We start from the raw sequence: 21,990 nt of genomic DNA, 5'->3' as shown, positions 1-21,990 counted from the left end.
CTTCTCTCTCCCTCAGAGGCCGAACGATGACAGTTAGGGAGGGAGGAGCCTCTTTCTTCAGGCCAGCCCCTGATGGTACTGGGCCAGCCTTCTCTCTCCCTCAGAGGCCGAAAGATGACAGTTAGGGAGGGAGGAGCCTCTTTCTTCAGGCCAGCCCCTGATGGTAAATATGGCTATCATGTCACCCATTAACCTTATCTTGTCCAGGCTAAACATACCCAGCTCCTAAGCCACTCATAGTGCATCGTTTCCAGACCTTTCACCATTTTTGTTGCCCTCCTCTGGACACCTCCAGTTTGTCAACATCCTTCTTGAATTGTGGTGCCCAGAACCGGACACAGTATTCCAGTTGAGGCCTGAGCAAAGCAGAATAGAATGCTACTATTTCCCTTGATTTAGACACGATACACCTATTTATGTAGCCTAGAACTGCACAGGCTTTTCTAACTAGTGCATAACACTGCTGACTCATGTTCAATTTGTGGTCCCTTTAACATGCACTGCTGTCAAGCCAGGTGTCCCCCATCCTATATCTATGCTTTTCATTTTTACTGCCCGAGTGTAGTACATTTCTCACTGTTGAAATTCACTTTGTTAGTTTTGGCCCAGCTTTCTAAACTGTTAAAGTCACTTTGAATTCTGATCCTATCCCTTGTTGTATTGGTTACCCCTCCTAATTTGGTGTCATTTCCCAATGTCTTGGTATGCAGCACCTTAGAAACCCTTCAGTTGAGACTCTGCCTGGCTTAAGAGGTAAACTGAGGGGGTATTGCATTGGTAGAGGTAGGTATGACAATAAAACTCAGTGATTGTAACCAATGCAACATTTCTGCCAAACCATTTAGACTCAGTTGAATGCTCAGCCTTGCCAAGTCAAGCTGATCTGGTTCTAGCACAGTCCTTGTAGTATTAGAAGCATCTTTCTTAAGCCCTTACAGCAAGGGAATAGAATTTGTCTTCACAACACTTTTCTTCAGCGGCTGCAGGAGCACACACTGCTACAATGGAAGAGATGTTGCTTCAGTTCTGTTTTGGTTCAATTAAAGCAAAAAACAAAAACAAACCAAGGACGATATCACACGGGGCAAAATTCTTCTGTAATGATCAAAATTGAAATATTGCACTGAAGCTGATGGGTGGGTACTGGGCAACAACAGTAATGAGTACAGGCTGGATAGGCAGGTAGGGCAGCAGGCATCTAAATTAAAGAGTAGGCTGGCCCAGCTCCATCAGGGCTAGCCTGAAGAAAGAGGCTCCTCCCTCCTTAACTGTCATCTTCCGGCCTATGAGGGAGAGAATAGGCTGGCCCAGCTCCATCAGAGCTAGCCTGAAGAAGAAGAGCCCTCCCTCCAGTCCATCTGCCTTGGTTCAGGACTCCGAGGGAGAGAAGAATGCTGGACCTGATCCCCTCCCCCCTCCACCATTCCCTTCTCCTTTTGTGTCGTGTCTTTTAGATTGTAAGCCTGATGGCAGGGAACCATCTATTATCCCCTCTGTTGTAAGCCACCCGGATTCCCAGTGATTGGGCGGCATATAAATAAATCCTATTATTATTATTAAGATACCCTTTCCCAGTAGGCATAGCCTCCTTATATTGGAAGCACCATGCTGCCCCAAGGTTCAGAGTTGAAATGTTGCACTGAAGACCACATCAAGAATCAACTAGCCATCCAAAGCCACCATCTCACCAAGGTGTTTCACCAAGGCGAACATGGCTGGCATTTCAAACCTCCATCTTGTGGCCCCAACCTTTCTCCACTCTATCTTCTACATGGTTGTTTGCCTAAGCCTCTTGCAGGGAGCAAGGGAGAGACTGAAATCTGCTACCAGGGAATCCAGCAACCTTTCCTCCATCCATGACCCAAACAGGTCTTGAATACCAGTTGCCAGGTTGGATACTGGATGGGTTCTTTTAACTAGGATTCCAGGAGACCAGGTTTCAAATCCTCAGACTTTCAGCCACAGCCATTCCCTGCCAACACAGCTCTCACCTCCCCAGTTCAGGGGTGAAAGGGAAGGGAAGACAGGTACCTTCACCTGACCTCAAAGAGTGTTAGGGTACATAATCCTTCTTAATTGGTTTATGCTCAAAGTTATAAGAGCCCTCTCCTGTATCCAACCTGGCAACTCTAATATAGGATTACTCCATTGTTTTGCCTCCTTAAATCCACATATGCAAATAGTAAGAGACAAAGAAGAAGAGGAAAAATTATTTTAAAAAAATCTTTCTATTTGTAGGATTTGTAGGACATTTGTAATAATAATTTTTTTTGTTTTATTTATATACCGCTATTCCAAAGATCATAGCGGTGAACAGCAAGTAAGCTAATTAGCAAGTAAGCTAATTTGCCCCCAACAGTCTGGGTACTCATTTTAGCTCCCTCCTCGGAATGATGCAAGCCTGAGTCGAGCTTGGGCCCTTTTGCTGGTCTTGAACTCGCAACCTTGTGGTTTTGAGTGTATGGCTGCAATACAGGCATTTAACCACTGCGCCACCATTTAAAAGAGACATTAAGGATTAAAAAGAGTAAAATTTAAATGCATAGCATGTAGTTTGGCCTCTATACCTGAAATTCTGGAGAGAAAAACTGTTAATTATTCCGGAGTTTTGTAAAATCCCCTTACCTGAAAAATGCCTTCTTCTGTGGGTCTCAGTGAATCCCACTCAGGTGAATCCAGAAACTGAAGTGGGAAAATATAATGCAGAAATTCTCCATCTACTGTCACTCTGATCCTAATAAAAAAGAGCAGTTTCAGTTAAAACAATGTTGAAACAGAAGGAAAGCCATACTAAGGCTAGGGTATCAGTTTCTATTAAAAGAAAAATCTCACAATGGCCTGACCTGGAGAATGCTTATTTTCCACACAGTGATGTTATCTCAACCCGGAGAGCTTATCATTGACGCTGGTCACATACTAGGCATTTTGCAGGATGTCAATAAGAGCAGATATGAAGTGGTGCTACTCAAAGTCCACAGGCTATTGGCTACTGATTTGTGAGTTTTCAGAACGGCTGCTTTTTTAAAAACACTACCTCACTTGGATATGCTACTTTGGGGAAACTCATGCACCATTGTAAATGGCAGACTAAACATTTGAAAACATTCTACTGAAGATCTGTCATGAAACAACTACTTAAGTACCTGTGAAGTGGCCAGGAATTGCTACATATTTAACATTGTTTGCCAGTTACTAAAGATTCTTTCTCATATTGACTAACCTTTTTACATTATGTCTTGGAGTGGTGTGCTGTACATGTTGACATTTTTGTCACTGCTCCATAAACCTTTGCTTTTTTATTGTAAATTCTGTATTTTGGCAGACATTAACATTGTTTTTTTGCACTGTCCATAGACACCGTTTCCATTTATTTTGCTATCACATTCAATTTCATTTTATTTTATTTTGGGGGGGGGGGTAGTTACAGATGAACCTATCATTATTATTTTTTGTTTGCATTTCCAGGAAAAACAGAACAGTTGTAGCCAATGGGCTCAAATATGGGTGCCAGTTCTGCCACACTGGAAATAAAAAAAAATTGTTGGTCCCCCACATCAGATAGCTTAAGATACACTGGTTTACAAGGTTTCTGACTTTATATCTAATCATTGTAACAACTGCAGAGATAAGGGACGCTATTTATTCATTTGTTTTTATGCCACCTTTCTCCAGGAGTGGGACCCAAGATGGCACACAAAAAGAATTTGCTGAAATCAAAACAATAACATTTTACACACAATTAAAAACACATTAAAACAATATATTATATAGCGTATAAAATCACGAAAAAGCATACACAATTATGCATATTTACAGATTTCCTGCAAGCAGATACTTATTACAAACTGCTTGAACAAAAAGGTCTTTGCCAGAAACATTAATTTCAGGAGCAGAGAGAAGACCACCCTAGCCTCCTGTGGAAAGGAATTCCAGAGGGTGGGGGAAACCACTGAGAAGGCTCTCTCCCACCTGTGACTATGGTGGGACTGAGAGAACTCCTTCTCTTGTAAAGCGTAAGACTCTGGCATATTTGTATTGATATCTCTTTCAGTCCTGCACACTAAGACTGCCATATTATAAAGAACAGATCTTGGTAACTTGTGCTCCTCTAATAGGATTTCAGCTTCCCTAATCCATCACTAATTGTGCTGGCTAGGACCAATAGGACTTGTGCTGGTGGTTGCATGATTCCTAGTCCTGATATAAAACCAGTTATTTACATGAGTAAAAGACACTGACTGACATCCGGTGTTGCGGTTACTGATCCATATTTGTAACTTAGAGTTATAGATTAATTACTGCACCATATTCACTAACACTACATATTCACAATCATAGTACTATTCTCACCACTGTACCCCCCCTCCCCCCGGCTAACCTTATCAGCCAGCAGCTGCACTGAGCAATACACATGTTCTGCTGATCAGGGTGCAGCATGATGTTTGCAGCCCATTCATAGCAGTAAGCCAGGCTGCAACAAGGTCTTCCAAAGGGATTCTGCTTCTGAATGTCACAGGGCTGGTACAGATGGATGCTTTGCGCCAGCCCGGGCCTGAAAGTAGAGCTGGGCATCCACACATACCGAGCCCTACTATCAGTGCCCGTGCACCATGTTGCTGTGTCCCCATTTACATGGGGCATGCCATGATGATGCATGGGTATCAGAACGCGAAAACGATGCTCCTTGCAAGGGGCGTCATGATGGTGCATGAGCACCATAATGGTGTCCCTTCCAAGAAGCTGCTTTTGGAAGCTTCTTTTTGCTCCTGAGAGGAAGCCGTGGCATCTGGTCGCTGCGGCAATGATCCGGGGCAAAAAGGGGTGTCTGCAGGCTGTCTGTCTGTTGAACCCTGCAGTCTCATTAACTGGCAGGAGGGAGTTTGAAACCTTAGCCTCTTGTGCTAGAAAAGGCAGTAGATCAGATTTCTGTTGTTCAGAGCAGCTGCTGGCTGTTAAGGTAGGTTTGAGGGGCAGGCCAAGATTCATAACTAGGCAATGTCGGATTTCAGCCAGAAACATTCATTTCAGTCTATGTTTTCTTAATAGTTCCTGAATCTTCTCTGTGGTTCTCAGGATGTCCATTTCTGTACATACGGTACAGAATACAGTACTGGTTTATGAGACTGTACATAAGGTACAGAATACAGTACTGGTTTATGAGACTATCTCAGGAACTTCAAGATAAGTTTGATTCATGCAAGCAGCAACAGCCAGATGGACCAGAAAGAGTGAAAAAAAAGTCTCTATAAAGGCAGTCCAGCCTTATGATATGTACTCAAGGTCTTGGTCAAAAGGTTTTCCCATAAAATTTTGAATATGTTAAGTATTTCATGGATGATCTGTGGAATTTGATACCAGAAGACAGCATACTAGAGTCAAAGTTATATGGTAGTATGCTGAATGTTCAGAAACATACAAATGGTAGACTTGCCTTACCACATCCTAGATAGAAACATAGGAGAAATGATGTCTTCATGAGCTTCTAGCAGCATCTAGTTGACCACTCTTTTAGGGAGTTTCTTGAACTTTGTAGGCCTTGGTAGATTCAAATGGAAAACCATGTACCAACACTAAATCCCTAGTTTCTCACATACATAGGGTATAATGTGTTTGTGCCATGTTCATTATTTGCTAACACAAATAAGGCTTACTTTGAACTAGAAAAAAAAATTGGGGGCTATGTCTTCTTCCCACATGGCCACTACACTCAACTTAAAAAAAAAAATCATTGAGATTTCTCAAAACCAAGGTATTAAATGACACCAATCTGTTTATACAAAGTGACACACTCTTGTACTACAGCCATCCATAACTGGGAATCTTTTAGATGTTTCGTTATACAGTATGACTTCTGTATCCATGAGACTGAAACCAGCAGTTTCACCTCTATGTTCTCTCTATGTATTTTCTAGGTTCTCCAGCAGGATTCTATTGTATCCCTCTGGTAGAAGTTCATAGAATCATAGAATCGTAGAGTTGGAAGAGACCACAAGGGCAATCCAGTCCAACCCCCTGCCATGCAGGAAATCCAAATCAAAGCATCCCCGACAGATGGCCATCCAGCTGTAGCTGACCATAGAATTGCACTGGAGGACTTAGAAATGCCTAGAAATATGTCTTCCTCCAAAGGACATTCATTTCTATAGGTTTCACTGTTATCTGTGGTTTTGTGTTTCCATGCAACTGTATATACCTGTCTGTAAGTAAAAAAAAAAAATTATGCCCAAAAATTTTCACCAAAATTCCAGGTTGACTTATTTGTCAGTATGGTAATATGCAGCACTTTCAGATCTTTACATGTAGTGAGGAGAGCAGTTTCTTTCTCTCTTGAGCTAAGCAGAAAGAGTCTTGGGTGACTGCTGTTAAACAAACAGAGTCCCTCTCCAATGAAGGCTAAAAAAAGCTTGAAACGCTGAAGCAAAAGGCCTAAATTAGAGTCCCTCTTGTTGCATGTATATACACACACACACTAAAAGAGCCTCCAAGTTTTACCGTTAACTTATCCATGGGCCATGGCAAAATCCATAATTTTGTCCCCAAAATCTGCCCTTGACTGATACATGAGGTCGACTTATAGTTGAGTATATGTGGTAAGTCTGGGAACATATCCCGCATACTGTAACTCCTATCTTCCTCAGATGGTGAGGGAACTAACGTGCTGGCTGATGTATATGGGTGTTGTAATCCAACACATCTGGAGGATGCCAGGTTGGGAGGGCTGTCCTAAATTCTGCTTGTCATTCCCATGGAAGCATGTGTGTGTTAAGCTTACAGACAGCAGACACTACAGCACGAGATACTGCCTCAATCCTGCAGAAGATGGGGTAAAAATAAAATTGCTATTCTATTCTACTAATACAGCAAGTCACAATGGCCAGAGTCCTTCAGGTGTGCTACACTGGTAGTAGCACTTTACCCCTGATCATATCTATGGAAGGGCGGGGTATAAATAAAATTTATTATTATATTATTATTATTATTACCCAAGATTGCACAGTAGTGGTGAAGAAAGTTAGAGTAAACACTTGCAAGTAAACACTTGCTGTTGTGTTTACCCTGGTATAATGCACAAACAAGAGTTTGGCCTAAATCTCAGTTTCTGGTTTAAACACAAGGTCAGGTAAAATGCTGAAAGGATGAAGTAAATGAAAAAGGTGTGAAGGGGGCATTTTGTAATTGAGCAATTTAAGGGTGTCAGTTTCTTAATAAAAATGGGGATCATATATATATGCAAGCTTCTTAAGAAACACACTGATTTCTTTCAAAGAATAAATGGGGGTGAGGACTGGAAATGCTGAATATCTTGGGCACAAAACAAACCACATTCTATATTCAGAATCATGCGGGTTATGTAGATGTCTCCACATTTTACATTATACATAAAGAAAAAGAGAAATGCCAAACACAGTCTAATTCTAAGGTCTAGAACCCTCTACCCAAGTTGCTTCCAGTCCCCTGCACATTTTCTACTACTACAAATTCACTAAGATGCATATTTATTGCGAAAAAAGTAAAAGGGGAAAGAAACAAACTGCTACTTTTAGGAAGATAACAAATATCTTGTAACAAATATCAGAGTTCATTCTTTTTGCATAAATTTGTAGAATTTAAGCAAAAATTAGAATAGCCTCTTTTTCCTGAAGCTACTAAATCTTTAGTACTAGAAATTTCTTTGCACTCAGGTTTAATGGGTAAAAATATTGAACCTACACTTACTTAAACAGAAGGAAACAATGTAGGAAGAAAGCAACAGGTTTGGTATTCTTACGTATTTTTCTGGTTTTAAGTTTAGAAGTGGGAAGACAGAGTGATACAAACCTTCCTGAAAGAAGCAAAGAGAGTTTATCAACTGGTGTTTTGCCTTGCATGGCATAACAGTGCTCTTTCTCCAGTGTAATAACCTCTTCATCACAGCACACAACAATTTTCCTAAAAACAGTCAGTGATATTCCCAGAGGTTGGAACAGAGCACTGTAAAGCTCCTGGAATTCCTTGTCAAAGGCCACACTTCGGACTTGATAGGTTACATAAATAAATTGTATGGAGCATATCACAAACAGGATGAAATTCCAAAAGAAAATATCAGCTGCACAGACATCCAGCCAGGACCAGACAGATGAGCAGAGAAATCCCAGTCCAAGTAAAAAGTAAACATAGAGCAGGCCAAAAAACCCACTTCCGCCCATATAGCCAATAACAAACAAAATGCTTGCTAGGTGATAGATGGATCCTTCTGTTTCTGACTTCCAGTTTACACAGATCGGATGTGCAAATATCAAACTGTCCCAAATGCTTGTGTTGTCTCCTGTTACTGCAATACTAGATTGATCATCCATCTCTGTGATCTCCAAAACCTTTCTTGTATAAATATGGTTCAGTCAGAAAAGGGTTCTATCATTTTCCAAATGTTGCTTTCACTGTTAGCTCACTACCATAGTGTCATGCATTTTCTGGGTTGAAAAGCTGCAGTGATATAATATTCATTGATTAAAAAAATTGGTCTTCTCAGAAGTCGATACTTTTCCAGGTCTCTTCTTTCAACTTTACATTTTGCTTGGATCCATAACAGTACTGATCTCTCTAGGAGGAATAAGAAAGAGGGAATGTATGAGAACAAAAAGGAGTATTTACACAGCTATTTATATAATTATCAGGGGTGGGCAATTGTAAGAAATTAAGGGGCCACACTGTGCCCTAAGCAATCATACCTTCCTCCAACTTAAAAACAAAAAAGTCCAATTCTTTTGTACCCAAATGCTTGTAATACCCTTAGGGGGCTGGGGGAGGGAGGGCAATTCTGCCATGTTGGTTGAGGGGGGCTGGGCCACTTTATGAGGTCTCTTTTCAACCAAAGTGAGGGGAAGGTTAATTGTTGGGTCTGTTTAGGGCAGCAGTCCCCAAACTGTGAACTTTAAAAGATTTTGGACTTCAGCTCCCAGAAGTCAGCCACGTTGGCCAATAGTCTGGGATTCTGGGAGCTGAAGTCAAAAATCCCTCAAACAGCACAGTTTGGGGACCACTGGTTTAGGGGGAAGAAAGGTCTAAAACATACTGCAGAAATCATCCAGTTTGAGTTCGCTTTAATTGCCCTGGCTCAGTGCTAGGGAATCCTGGGAACTGTAGTTTTATAAGACATTTAGCCATTTTTGTCAGAGTGGTCTGATGCCACAATAAACCACAATTCCTAGGATTCCCTAGCACAGAGCGAGGGCAGTTAAAGCGTCTCAAACTGGATTATTTCTGCAGTGTGTTTTGGATCAAAGTCATCTCCTGGGTCTGAAATAACTGCAGGAGGAGATGTGGCAAAATTGTTCCTGTGGCCCTTAGGGATTGTTGGGGAGAACTTTTGGCCAGCATTTTTTTTTTAAAAAAAATTAAAAACAATTTTGGGGGATGCTCCCAAGATAGCCTTGGGAGCCACATGTGGGTTTGAAATCTGACTTTCCCTGCTCCTGACTTAAAGTATATATTTCCAAGGAACAGAAACACTAGACTTCAGAAAAATAGGTTATTTTTTAAAAAAAAATAAAAATGACATTAGTAATATTGTTACTACTAATATTTCTAAAATTCATTCCTGAGCACAATTGCAAGGCACATCATGTTGAATAGGAAACTTTCCCAAGGACTGAGCAGGTAGTTTATTCCTTCCATTATTTTGAGATAGGGTATCTCCTTCATTCAATTCAGTGTGTGGGATGCCACTGAAGGATCCAAAACAACTATTCTAGTCTCTTAGGTCCAAGGAGATTTGGGGCTACATCCAAAGCCATCTTAGTAGAAACTTATTCTCATATTTTGTGTCCTTAGCTTCCCATGAAATCCACACCATTGCCCATATAGGCTAATGGGTTCCTCAACAAGCCATATGCAAAGCTGGGGGAGGGAGGGGAAATCAGTTCTGCTGACACCCCCCACATGTTCCATGAGCACAACTTGATTTCCTCCTGCCGTGTCTTGCCATTTGCGAAATTCTGCCTAGTTTTGGCAGCTGAGACCTTCAAAAGTAGTTTATGGTATGAAGCCCAACATTTCACAGATGAAAACTGGGACATATGTGGCCAAGCAACATCAGAGTATGATCAATATGGCCAAAGTTATACATGAAGACAGTAAAGTCTTCACACTTTGCATCTGCTTGAGCCTATTCTCCTTGCCTTTCTCCACTGCTCTGTTAATTGAGTGAAAATTACACCTGCATTTTGAACTCAGTTTGCAGCAACTGAAATAGACTGAGGACAAAGAGGGAGGAAAGAGAAATTGGAGCATTTTATAAGCATCTGAAAAAGTGGGATAATTAATTAGGACTGTCCCTGCCAAATTGGGACAGTTGCAGAGTATGGTAATAGGTGAGGATGCCCACTTTAAAGAGTAAGAGAAAGAGAAAGAAAGAGCCAGCCCATCTAATCCCTTGGATAGACCCAAGGTCTCTCTTTGAATTCCGATGCTGTAATTCCAATTAAGCTCTAGTTATATTTTTGTTCTGCTGAATAGATCTCTCTCTCTCTCTCTCTCTCTCTCTCTCTCTCTCTCTCTCTCTGTGTGTGTGTGTGTGTGTGTGTGTGTGTATGTATCTCCAAATCAGATACATTGTCCAGGTGTATTCAAAAACATATTGTATCACTTTTGAGATCAACTGAAAGAGGTTTGTAGCCTAAGCTTCCATAGACTGAGGCCCCGTCTGCACTGGCCAGGGACAGACCTAAGTATCCTGGTCCCAGAGCTGCCCCAACACTCACCTGTTACAAAGACCCTCTGTTCTGGCATGCGCACTGCAACTGTGGGTCACTTCACTCTGAGCTCAGAATGAAGCACCCAGTGACAAGTATATGGCTGGGCACCTCATTTTGACCTCAGAGCAAGTGACTGGCAGAAATTGCAGTAGTGCTGGGCAGCTTAGTGTCAGAATGGGAGTAAACAGGAGTGTATTTTAATGCATGTTATGAGGGGTATACCTCTGTTCGGATGCTGAACAGGGAGGTCATTGTCTGGTCTGTTCACACCAGAACTGGCATTTGGGCCATGCATCATCTGGTTTCCCTACCAAGAGGATGCAGGAAGGCCATTTTATTTGGCCCGTGCAGACAGGGCCTGAGTTTACTTCATCAGATGCATGGAGTGAAGTGCTTACAGAAAGACATTTATGCCCATGAATGTGCAGATGTGTGTGTGTGAATAGTAATAGAAATGCGAGTAAACTGATGAAGTAGGTTCAACTACAAAAAAATTTCACTGAACTAGTCTTAAAGGTGTTACAATATCTCTTTGCATACAGATCCACACTAATTTGGCTATGTCTTTGAATAATCCAGATGTGTTTGTAGATTTGACTTCTATTTAACAGTGATACATTAGGTGGGTCAGTGATTTTTTCTGACACAATTAAAATAGTCTGAGTAACATCCAGAAATACAGTAGACAGATGTTTACCAAGAAAAGGACTTTGCACAGCTCAGTGCTGAATACAATAGCAAAGCATTCTTATGCATCACTCTTTTTCTACAGCAGACTAAGGCCCTAGAAACATAACTCCAGGTACACCTGGGCAATGTGCCTGGGCATCAGCCTAACATGACTGTAATTACTAACCAGGTAATAAATATGCTGCTAGTAAACACTCTGAAGGCAAATTTTTTATTATTGTTTATTTATTTTAATAATTGTGTACCTACACTTCTGATGCTGCATAACACTGGAGATTATCAGATGGGGATGGGACAGGGTCGTAATTGCTCTCTCATCCTTATCCTGTCTGTGGCTGTGATGGCGCAAAAGCCTTTTATAACATAAAGCTGATCCTGTCATTACCCTGTCATTGAAGTGAAATTGCATTAATGCAAACTCCCATTAATACAAAATGCCAGAACAATTCCACTTTAATGACGGTACAATGAAAGAATCAGTGTGATGTCATATGAAAGTCCTTCCTGCAAACAAACAGGAAGGACAGGACAAGGATGTTCTTTTCCCATTTGATAATCTCCACTGAGAACAAAACATTGTTTAAGCCCAGGATGAAATGAAATATTGTCAGTCGCAGACTTAAAAACTGCAGATGATGTACACAATTGTTCCTACAAGTAGTTTTACTACTGCTTACCTTCTAGCAATAGTGTGTAATTCTTCTTCCAAAATATGTGTGTTTTTCTTTCATTGTAAAGCCACAATTTTGATGTTATCTAACAAATGGGCACTTAAATACAACAAGCGCTTTTAAAAAAAGATTTTTCAGCACTAAAGCAGGATAAGTTTTACAGTTGTCTTTGGGAGTTAGATTAACCTTGGCTCTAAAATGGGTGCAAAAACTTTAAAGCTTTTATTAAATTTAGCTATTTGTACACTGCCAAGAGAGAAAGAGAAACAGAAATAAATTCAATAAATGATGGCATTTCTAAACCAGAGAGCCTGTTAAAAAAGACACATGAAAGTGTGTACTGAAGTTCTTGCACAATAAGGCTGAAAAACTGGTTCAAAGAAATAGAAATCCATTCTGCTAAAGCTAAGATGATTCTGACCCTGTAATCTGCCTTAATGGTACTTCAGAACTGTTTCTAAGCCACTCTGATTTCTTTGGAAGAACAACAGTGCTACTATCTTTATTTCCAACAATCAAAACAGTAGTATAGAACAAGCAGTGGTACTTTTGATCCTGCAGTAACAAAGATGAAAATTGCCAATAATCGGAATAGTCCTGTGAGATACACAACTGTAGGCTGGCACGAAATGAGATCGCAAATTGCTCTGACCCACTACAGCTGACTTGTTGGGGTCACACCTATCAAGAAATCCTCCTGCTAGTAATTAGCCAGGGTCTTTGAGAAAGTGATGTCATACTGAGGGAGCTCAAGCTCCATGTGAGCCTCATTTGTCACCTACATCATTTCCACTTTGGGCTCTCACAGTCAACAATAAAGACCCTTTTAAGCATGGCATAGTGATTTGAGTGTTGACTCTGGAGATCAGGATTCAATTCCCAGATTGGCCATGAAACCTTCTGGGTAACCTTGGGCAAATCATATGCTCTCAGCCTCAGGGTAAGGCGAGGGCAATCCTTCTCTGAACAAAACTTGCCAAGAAAACCGCATGACAGTTTTGCCTTAGGGTCACTATAAGTCAGAAATGACCTGGAAGGCACACAGCAACAACAACGATGAGAAAACGGCTTTCAGTTGAAGTTCACAAGGGAAAGAACCTGGCTTCCCACACAGCTTTGGAGAGTACAAATGTTTTACTATTGGCTAACTAAACCTGCCTTGAATAATTAAAGCATCTGGGTGACAAAAGATCAAGATTCAGGGCTGCCTTAGATCCCATCTGATCTTGGAAACTAAGTAGGGTCAGCCCTGGTTAGTACTTGGATGGGAGGAAACCAATGAATACCAAGTGCTGTAGGCTATATTTTAGAGGAAGGAACTGGCAAAGCCACTTCTGAGCATTTGTTGCCTAAGAATACTCTGTGAAATTCATGGGGTCACCATAAACCAAAAGGCAACTTGAAGGTACATACACAGAGATGTAAGGGCCCTGCGTTACTCAGGGCACTGTTAGGCTTTGTTTCTTCCTTCTCTACAGCCACAGTTCAGGAAGTTTGGAAGGCAGCTTGTCCACACGTTCTGGAATGCATATACGCAGTTAACAGTGTGCTCTAGGCCAAGATTTGAAAATTAATGCATTGACTTGATAATTAATAAGATAAACAGTCTAATTCAATTCCCTTTACATTGCTAGGGGGCAGTTAAGTGTTATGTTCATCTTAAATTGCTATTTAAATTTAAGTTAAATGCATGTACTAAAAGCCTCACCAGAATGAAACTGAAAGATACTACTTCGGTTTCCCATCACTATCTTTATGAGCAGGAAATAGCTGCATGGTTTTCTCCCCCCAAAAAACTATTTCTCATCCAACCCCCCAAACCCCCCCCCTTTTTTCCCCTTTTGCCCCTTCCTTACTCTCCCCCCCCCCCCCCCCTTACCTCACTGATTCTAGTGTGGATATTAGGTCTGGCATTTCAAAACTCAGTTTTTTGGGACAGATTAGGACCTTTTATATTGTTTCTTGTGTAGAACATACAAGGACTGGTTGCTACAAAGAATAGCCCCTTCCAAGGTGCCCCGACTGCTTGTTGGCTTAAGATCTTTTAGTTTGGAAGTAACTAATTCTTATACTCTGATAATGAACTAAAATAAGTGTTTTAGTTTTTGTGATACAAACATTATTATTCCCCAGTCCTGAGGCACTAAAACAAAAAGCAAGAAGTAATATGGGCAAAAAAATCCAAGAAAATTTTACTTTGGGTAAAAAAAACCCCCACATACCTGGGAATTGTAGAAGCTATTAATCCTTTTGATGTATTAATAACTTCATGAGCACATTCTGGAATTAAGTTAATGCTAAAATTCCAACCTAAGTCAATTACTTTAGTTCAAAATATAAATTTAATTTGCCACTTTATGTTAGAAAATGTCCAATTCAATTGATAACTTTATTTATTTTAACTAGTTAGTTCCTATTTCTACTTGAAGCACTCCAGGAAGTTGTTGACAGCTGCCTCCCACACTTCCTGGACTGTGCAGCTGTTGAAGAAAGGGCATAATACTAGTCTAAATTCTGCTGTTGTTATGTGCCTTCCACTTGACTTAACCTTACGGTGACCCTATCCAAAGTTTTTCTTGGCAACATTTATTCAAAGGTTTGTTATTGCCTTCTTCTTAGCCTAAGAGAGTGTGACTTACCCAAGGTCACCCAGTGGGTTTCCATAGGGAGGGGGGAGTCTCTAGTCTTTTTGAGTCCTAGTCCAATACTCAAACCACTACACTACACTGGCTCTCACTGTGGGGTTATTCAGGTGTTGGTTTTCTTTTAGCATGACTGTCTGAATAATCTCACTGATGCATTCCGGTTTTGCGATTTTTCTTTCCTAGAACTACATCTATGTAAATCTCTGTGAGTTCTGTTGCTCACATGTATCAGCACTTGAATAAAAATTGAGTCGAAGATACAGATGTATTCAAAACACGTTCAAGGCATACAGTTTTATCTTGGTATATCCCAGGTCTATTCGTATCAGTTATTTACATAACTGACAATGTAAATCTTTTAGGAAACCCCCGGGATCAATTATCCCAGGTTAAGTGGGTTTTTTGGCATCCCCCCAACTTACTTAGGTGAACTTGAAATGCATGTGAATAACAACGATTCAACCCACATTCTACCAGGATTATTTTCACCATCTGAATAACCCCTATGAGTTGTGCATGTCCCTCATTTTCAAACCTAGAATGGAACAGAATTTGCATATCCTGTACAACTCACAAAAAGGAAAGGTATGTAATAACAATGAATAAGGTAATGGTAGCATAACATCTAGAACCCAGTTAATGATAATGAGTTTCCTCTTGAGGTGGTAACTAGAGCTACTTTTTAGAAATTTCACTCCAAACTGTACATGAGACTGAGGGAACAATAGGCACAGTCACTCCTGGTTCCTTCTGGCTCTTTCGGTGTAGTGGGAAAGTCTCTTGGCCCAGACTGGGCTCGGCAGACAGAGTGGCAATGGCATATTCTTTTCCAAAGCTGGTGTTAGCTCTGTAAAACCCACCCAGATTTAGGACGAGAAGAACTGGGAGCAAAGCAAACTGGTTTGGGCTGGCTCTCTCTTTAGCTCCCCAAACCCGGTCACCCCTAGGAATTATTCCTGGTATCTAACTGCTGGGGGATATGGTTTATTGGCATAGTTTCCTTCAATTATATATCTAAAGGCAAAGGCAACCAGTTTTCAACTATTAGCAGTCAGGAATTTTTCTGGTATTATGGGATTTGTTAAGCTGTGGTTGCCTTGCACTGAAATAAACTGAAGGAGCAGCAGCAGAGCTATTCTGGTTTACTGGTTCTTGTGTTTTTATATTCTATATGGCACTGTTTTACCACATGAAAAAATAGATACAATGGAAAACAGTAACATGTTGAAAAGAAAGTAACATTTCAGCTTTCATAGACCTGGTCTACTTTCTCAGATGCATGGCAAATTCATAGTGTTATTCCAGACTAACCCGTTTATGTCTGGGAAAGTAAAATTAGTGAAAATTATTATAAATTGATTTGGAAATGGTACCTGACTCCAGTGAGATTACATAATATTAATAAGAATAATTCAAAAAATTGTCAGAGAAGCTGTCAAGAAGTCGGGTCATGTATGCATATTGGTGGCAATGTAAATATGTACAAAATTTTTGGGGAAAAGTACTATTAGAATAGAAAATGTTATGAATATAAAAATAGATAGAAGACCAAGTATAGTTTTGTTATTGTTATATAATTCAGAGAAATGGAAAAAAGAAGAAAAAGATTTGGTAACAAGTTTGCTCACAGCAGCAAGATTAATAATAGCAAGGTGTTGGAAAACGAAAATAGATGTAGAAGTGGAGGATTGGTACAAAGAGGTATGGAGATTAGCTATTAATGATAAATTGACATGTAAACTGAAAGTAAAAAAGGACTATGGAAAAGAAATGACTTTGAGGGGATTTGGAAAGAATTTGTTGAGAAAGTACTGAGAAAAGAAGATGGAAGATTACCTTTAGAAGACGAATTGAAATTTTAGATGGAATATAAGGATGGAAATGGCTCCGGGGAAGGGGGGCACAGAGAGGTATATAAAATAATGTGTTAAAATGTAATAGTATGTAATAGAATGTAGGTAGATATTTGTTTATGGAAATATTATAAAAAATTAAATTAAAAAAAGGAAAGTAAAATTAGTCAGGTAAAGGTTCTGCAAAGTAACCAACCAAAATGGTGACTCAAGTCACTACAGTGGGTTATAAATGAAGAATTTCCACTGTAGTGAGTATTCATCTTCCTTTCAAATGTTGTTGAGTAACTGATTACCTTCCTGGTGGCGCAGTGGTTAAATGCCTGTACTGCAGCCATTCACTCAAAACCACAAGGTTGTGAGTTCAAGACCAGCAAAAGGGCCCAAGCTTGACTCAGGCTTGCATCCTTCCGAGGTCACTAAAATGAGTACCCAGACTGTTGGGGGCAAATTAGCTTACTTGCTGTTCACCGCTATGATCTTTGGAATAGCGGTATATAAATAAAACAAATTATTATTATTATTATTATTATTATTATTATTATTATTATTTTGCAAAAAAATATAGAATAATTATTTGCTAGCCTGTTATTATGTCTCAGTATATTTCAGAGGAAGGAATTCGCAAAATCACCGAGTATTCTTTGCCTAAAAAAACCCTATGAAATTCACCGGGTTGACAAGTGACTTGAAGCCACAGGCACAGGCAAAGAAATACACCAAAGAAGTAAAAATTACCATTTGTCAGTGGGATTGTGCCATTTAAAAGATCCCAGAAGTTTTCATGTCAGCATTTTCTGTGTTAAAAAAAAGAAAAGCCAACCCTCTTCCAAGCACCGTGTCCCATAGGGAATCAATGGAGCTCATTTTCCAGCAGCCATTGAAGCCAACACTTGCTATCTGTGTGCTAAAAGAATTCAGCATTTCAAAAGGGCCATCGTAGCAGTGAATAACACAGCAATTCAAAAGGGAATGAAAAACATCGGTACTTCTTGTGTGATATGACTGAATTCACTAGTTTTTCAAAGAGACTGTTCATAGCAGGAGCTGAAGAAGCCACTGCTAGAAGTATGTTTGCACAGTGTCTGTGCAAGGAAGAGCTTAACTTCAGTTCGCCTTCATTCACAACACTGCATATGAGACTGGGACAAACGTAATGGCATACAAACATTTAAACTATGATGTATCAAGACAAGAGCACAATATTATTAAAAGGACAACAAGGTGCAACTGTTAAAGCAAGCAGTCTTTGCATGTCTACCCTCATTAACTGTTTGTGTGTGTTTGCAAACTTTCTGTTTGTTTCCTTGCTCATGCCCACTCTCTGCATCACTCTAACCTGCAACAATTTTCATCTTCCCTCTCTCTTTCATATGATCCTGTGTTTGACTATGCAGAAGTAACTTTATAAGTAAAGCTAGTTTTTGCATAATTTACAAAGACAACTAAGCTTATTTCTTTCCCCTGCTTGACTCTGTGTGTGGGGTTGAGTGGGGTGCTGGACACAATATTGGCTGTTGTTCAGCTTCTGCTTTGCCAACTAATTACTCTACTTGAAATATCTTCTCACATATTTTCAAACAGGAACACCAAAAATTATTTTTAAAAACAAATATCACAATTAAAATAAATATACCATATACAATTAAAGATAGCAAAATTGTTCATACTAGCCAATATATACTAAAAAGAATGCAAAAACAAATCTACCTAATCATTTCTTAAAGTAAACAGATATACCATATTTTCCGGCATATAAGACGACCAGGCGTATAAGACGACCCCCAACTTTTCCAGTTAAAATATAGAGTTTCGGATATACTCACCATATAAGACTACCCCTCTTCCAACACAGACCAAATAAAAATTAACAAAACATCAGATTTGATTTCAATATGGTAATTTTAATTCAAATGCTTATGACATGCAGGTACTTAGCAGGAAACCTTGTTGTATACAAAGCCTGCTTGGACTGGTCAGCTCTCCCTGCCTGCCCAGCCCTCCCTGTCTCCATGACTATCAGAGCGGTAGCTGCTTTCATGCGATTGCCGCATACGGTGGGGATGAGTCCGTGGCCGTTTTTGAGCTTCCCCCCACTATATGCGGTGGCCGCAGATTCTCCAGTCTGGCTCGGAAGTTTCAGCACCTGCCCTATAAGACGACACCCAACATATAAGACGACCCCTGACTTTTGAGAAGATTTTCCTGCGTTAAAAATTAGTCTTATATGCCAGAAAATACAGTAAATGGATGTCCTATCCTGGCCCATGGAGAGAGACAGACAGGTAAATAAGAATAACTTGCTTCAACAAAGAGGTGGGCAAAAGCCTTACAATTCTTTGTTTCCAGTCTTTCTGTGCATGTGTCTTCAACCTACCTATTGATTTATAGTGACCCTAAGAATTTCATAGGGTTTTCTTAGGTACGAAATACTCAGAGGTGGTTCTTCTAGTTCCTTCCTGTGTAATATAGCCAACAGCATCTGATAGTCATTAGGTCTCTCATCCAAGTAATAACCAGGATTGGTCCTGCTCATCTTCCAAGATCAGACAGAACCTGGTGCCTTTAGGGTATTTAAGTTCTACTTCCTCCTAATTCTATTTATCTTGCTCAAAGAGAGCAAGGTGCTTAGCATTCACATGGGCACTTCTTTTCTATCTGTTTTCTCTGTGACTATGCTGGTGGAAGAATAAGGAAAAATTCCACTAGTGCACTGCCATAAAGGAAGCAAGGCAGTGGAGAAACAAGCTGCTCAGAGCCAGCAGATGTTGTCTGCCTTTCTTCTCTACGGGTATGTGAGCTTGGAGAAAATGCAGCCACTAATGGAGTGTACCAACAGCATTCTGGCCTATATTCATTCTTCTCAGTACACACAGTGGGTACTTGATTTCTGCTAGGGTTTGGTTCCAAGACCCCGTGTGGATAAGAAAATCTGAGGATGTTCAAGTCCCATTAAATACAATGGACAGTAAAATGGTAATCCTTATATAAAATGACAAAATCAAGGCTTGCTTTTGGGAATTGATATATTTTTTGAATATTTTCAAGTGGTGGATGCTTTAATCCCTGGATAAACAATCTGTGCATATGGAAGGCCGACTATATATACTTGTGGTCCAACGACATCTGGATAACTGCATGATTCCTACTCCTGATATAAAAACAGTCATTTACATGGTAAAAGACATTGGCTGACATCTGGTACTGAATAAAAAAAATCCATGGATATAGAGAGCCGACTGTATTATACTGATTACATTATATATACTGCGATGGCTACACACTACACTGTTCTGGAGGCAAAGGCCTTGAAAAAATCCAAGAAAATGCAGAGTGGAAAAAATATTCCCCCACGGTGTTTCTGAATCCCCTCCCACTGAAAATTGAAAAATGGATCATGGAAAATTTTCTGTTAGAATGATGAGTAAAATAATTAAGATAAGGTGTTCTTATATTTACTACCACATATTATTTCATAAAACAACTGTGTAGCAGTAGACATTTAGGTAAGACTATGTACAGTATCTCACATGATTTGAATTCCTGGTCTTGATTTCTCTTTCTCTGTTCTTTCTATGGGAGTTAGTGTTTCATGTCTGGTTGGCACTATGGAGAGTTAGAGGAGACAAAACAATTTCCTTTGCTTTATTAATATTTATTATTTCTTCTGTTTCTTTTTTTTTCTCTCCAATTTGCTCTTCATAAAGTGGCAAGACCCAAAAGATTCCTTATAGTTCATGTGCTCCTTACAGTTGAGGACCCCGTGGCTCCATTTTAACAAACAAACAAAAAATTAAAAAAGGAAATTCAATGTGTTATTATTTTCTATATAAACTGTCCTTTTAATACAGGGGTACCCCGGGTTACGAAATTAATTCGTTCCGCCGCCGCTTTCGTAACCCGAAAATCTTTGTAAGGCGAAAAAGCCATAGGCGCTAATGGGGAAAAGCCGCGATTTCGTGCGAAATAGCGCCGAAAAGCACCAAAAAATTTTTCGTAACCCGAAATAACCTTCGTAACCCGGAACAGTTTTTTTAAATGGATTTTTTTCGTAACCCGGAAATTTCGTAAGGCGGCGCATTCGTATCCCGGGGTACCACTGTATATCCAAGATGATAATTTTATGCAAAATTACGTTGTTATCTGATCCAATATTTATAAGATTTCAATGGAATTTATAATCTCACAATATTTGGGATCCATGTTTATGGTCAATAATGACCAAACTTGACCCCCCAAAACCAAGCAGTGGTCCAACCAAAGGGTTTCTGAACTGCTGCTGATTTGAATGCTAGAAAATGACAGATGCTCTTCTCTTCTGGTGATGGGGCAAGATAAGATCAGTAGCTGTGGCAGAACTCTTGAGGGCTCTCCAGATTTATGTTTTAACACATCCCATGACTGGGAGACTGCGGCAGTTGTCATTTCCTAGTACCTCAGTCTACAGATTCTCGGAAACTCTTCTACTGGGGTGCTGCCTGACTTAAGAGGTAGTTTTTAGGGGGGGTTACATCGGTAGAAACAGTTACAATAATGGAACTCTGTCATCATAATTACGTCTGATGATGCAGGATCTTGGACAACGACTTTTATGTTCTTAAAGTAATAAAGTAATTTTCAATTGGTAAAGGGTGCTCAATATTGCACTCCCCCTCATGCTAGTTATCTCACAGCTGAATGCCATTAATTTCAATTACTTCCTCTACAGCAGGAGTGAGGACAATGTCATTAGACTTCAAGTCCTAGAATTCTTCACCACTGGATTATGTTGAGTAGCCATGTATCTGCACTGGAGAATTATTGCAGTTTGACATTACTGTAGTTGCCATGGCTCAATGCTATGGAATTCTGGGATTTGTATTTGTGCTCTAACCATTCTCACCACCACAATGTATAACTCACCCTCAAGTAACTTACACACTCCTTGCTTTATAGTATCCTATATCTCTAAAAACCTTACAATATTCCCACTCACAGCCCTTTCAATTTTGTTTTGCCCCATATTATTCTTCATATTTGAAAATATGCTCTCTATGATTAGGTTTTTCTTGGGGTGGGGTTGTTGATCTTTAAAGAACTATTTAATTTTCCATTCTAAAAAAATCAACCTAATGTTGTGAAAATGACTTCAGCCATGCTGATTTAGTAGGAGTCAAGAATAATTTATATGGTAATCGACATTCAAAGTGTAAGCAGAGATGCTTCCCAGTGGCTTTAAAAGAGGCAATCTGGTCTCTGTCCAAACATATGTATTGCTCTCTCTACATTTAGAGAAAATGTCATGTCACCACAATACCTTTTCCACCATTTTGTGGATTTGAAAGTGTTGAGTCTAAACCTGCCCTTATTTAATAAAAGATTGGCAAAGAGCTCTTTTTACCACAGAGTTTTGCAAGAA

The 21,990-nt window shown here is 39.9% G+C and overlaps 1 protein-coding gene across 3 annotated transcripts in view; it reads right to left on the bottom strand.

Moving 5' to 3' along the window:
* Positions 1-21,990, bottom strand: part of LOC121917014 (blood vessel epicardial substance-like) — an 87,396-nt gene that overhangs the window by 51,856 nt on the left and 13,550 nt on the right. For all 3 annotated transcript variants that reach the window (XM_042442635.1, XM_042442644.1, XM_042442626.1), the window contains exons 2-3: positions 7,819-8,580; positions 2,626-2,734 (exon numbers count right to left, since the gene is read on the bottom strand). In XM_042442635.1, the coding sequence (XP_042298569.1) occupies positions 2,626-2,734; positions 7,819-8,336 (627 nt within the window). In that variant the 5' untranslated portion in view covers positions 8,337-8,580. The remainder of the gene's footprint in view (positions 1-2,625; positions 2,735-7,818; positions 8,581-21,990) is intronic.

The sequence above is a fragment of the Sceloporus undulatus genome, chromosome 1 (assembly GCF_019175285.1).
Source record: "Sceloporus undulatus isolate JIND9_A2432 ecotype Alabama chromosome 1, SceUnd_v1.1, whole genome shotgun sequence".
NCBI lineage: Eukaryota > Metazoa > Chordata > Lepidosauria > Squamata > Phrynosomatidae > Sceloporus > Sceloporus undulatus.
Note: the sequence above shows the minus strand (reverse complement) of the source record. Positions and strands in the feature narration are given on the sequence as shown.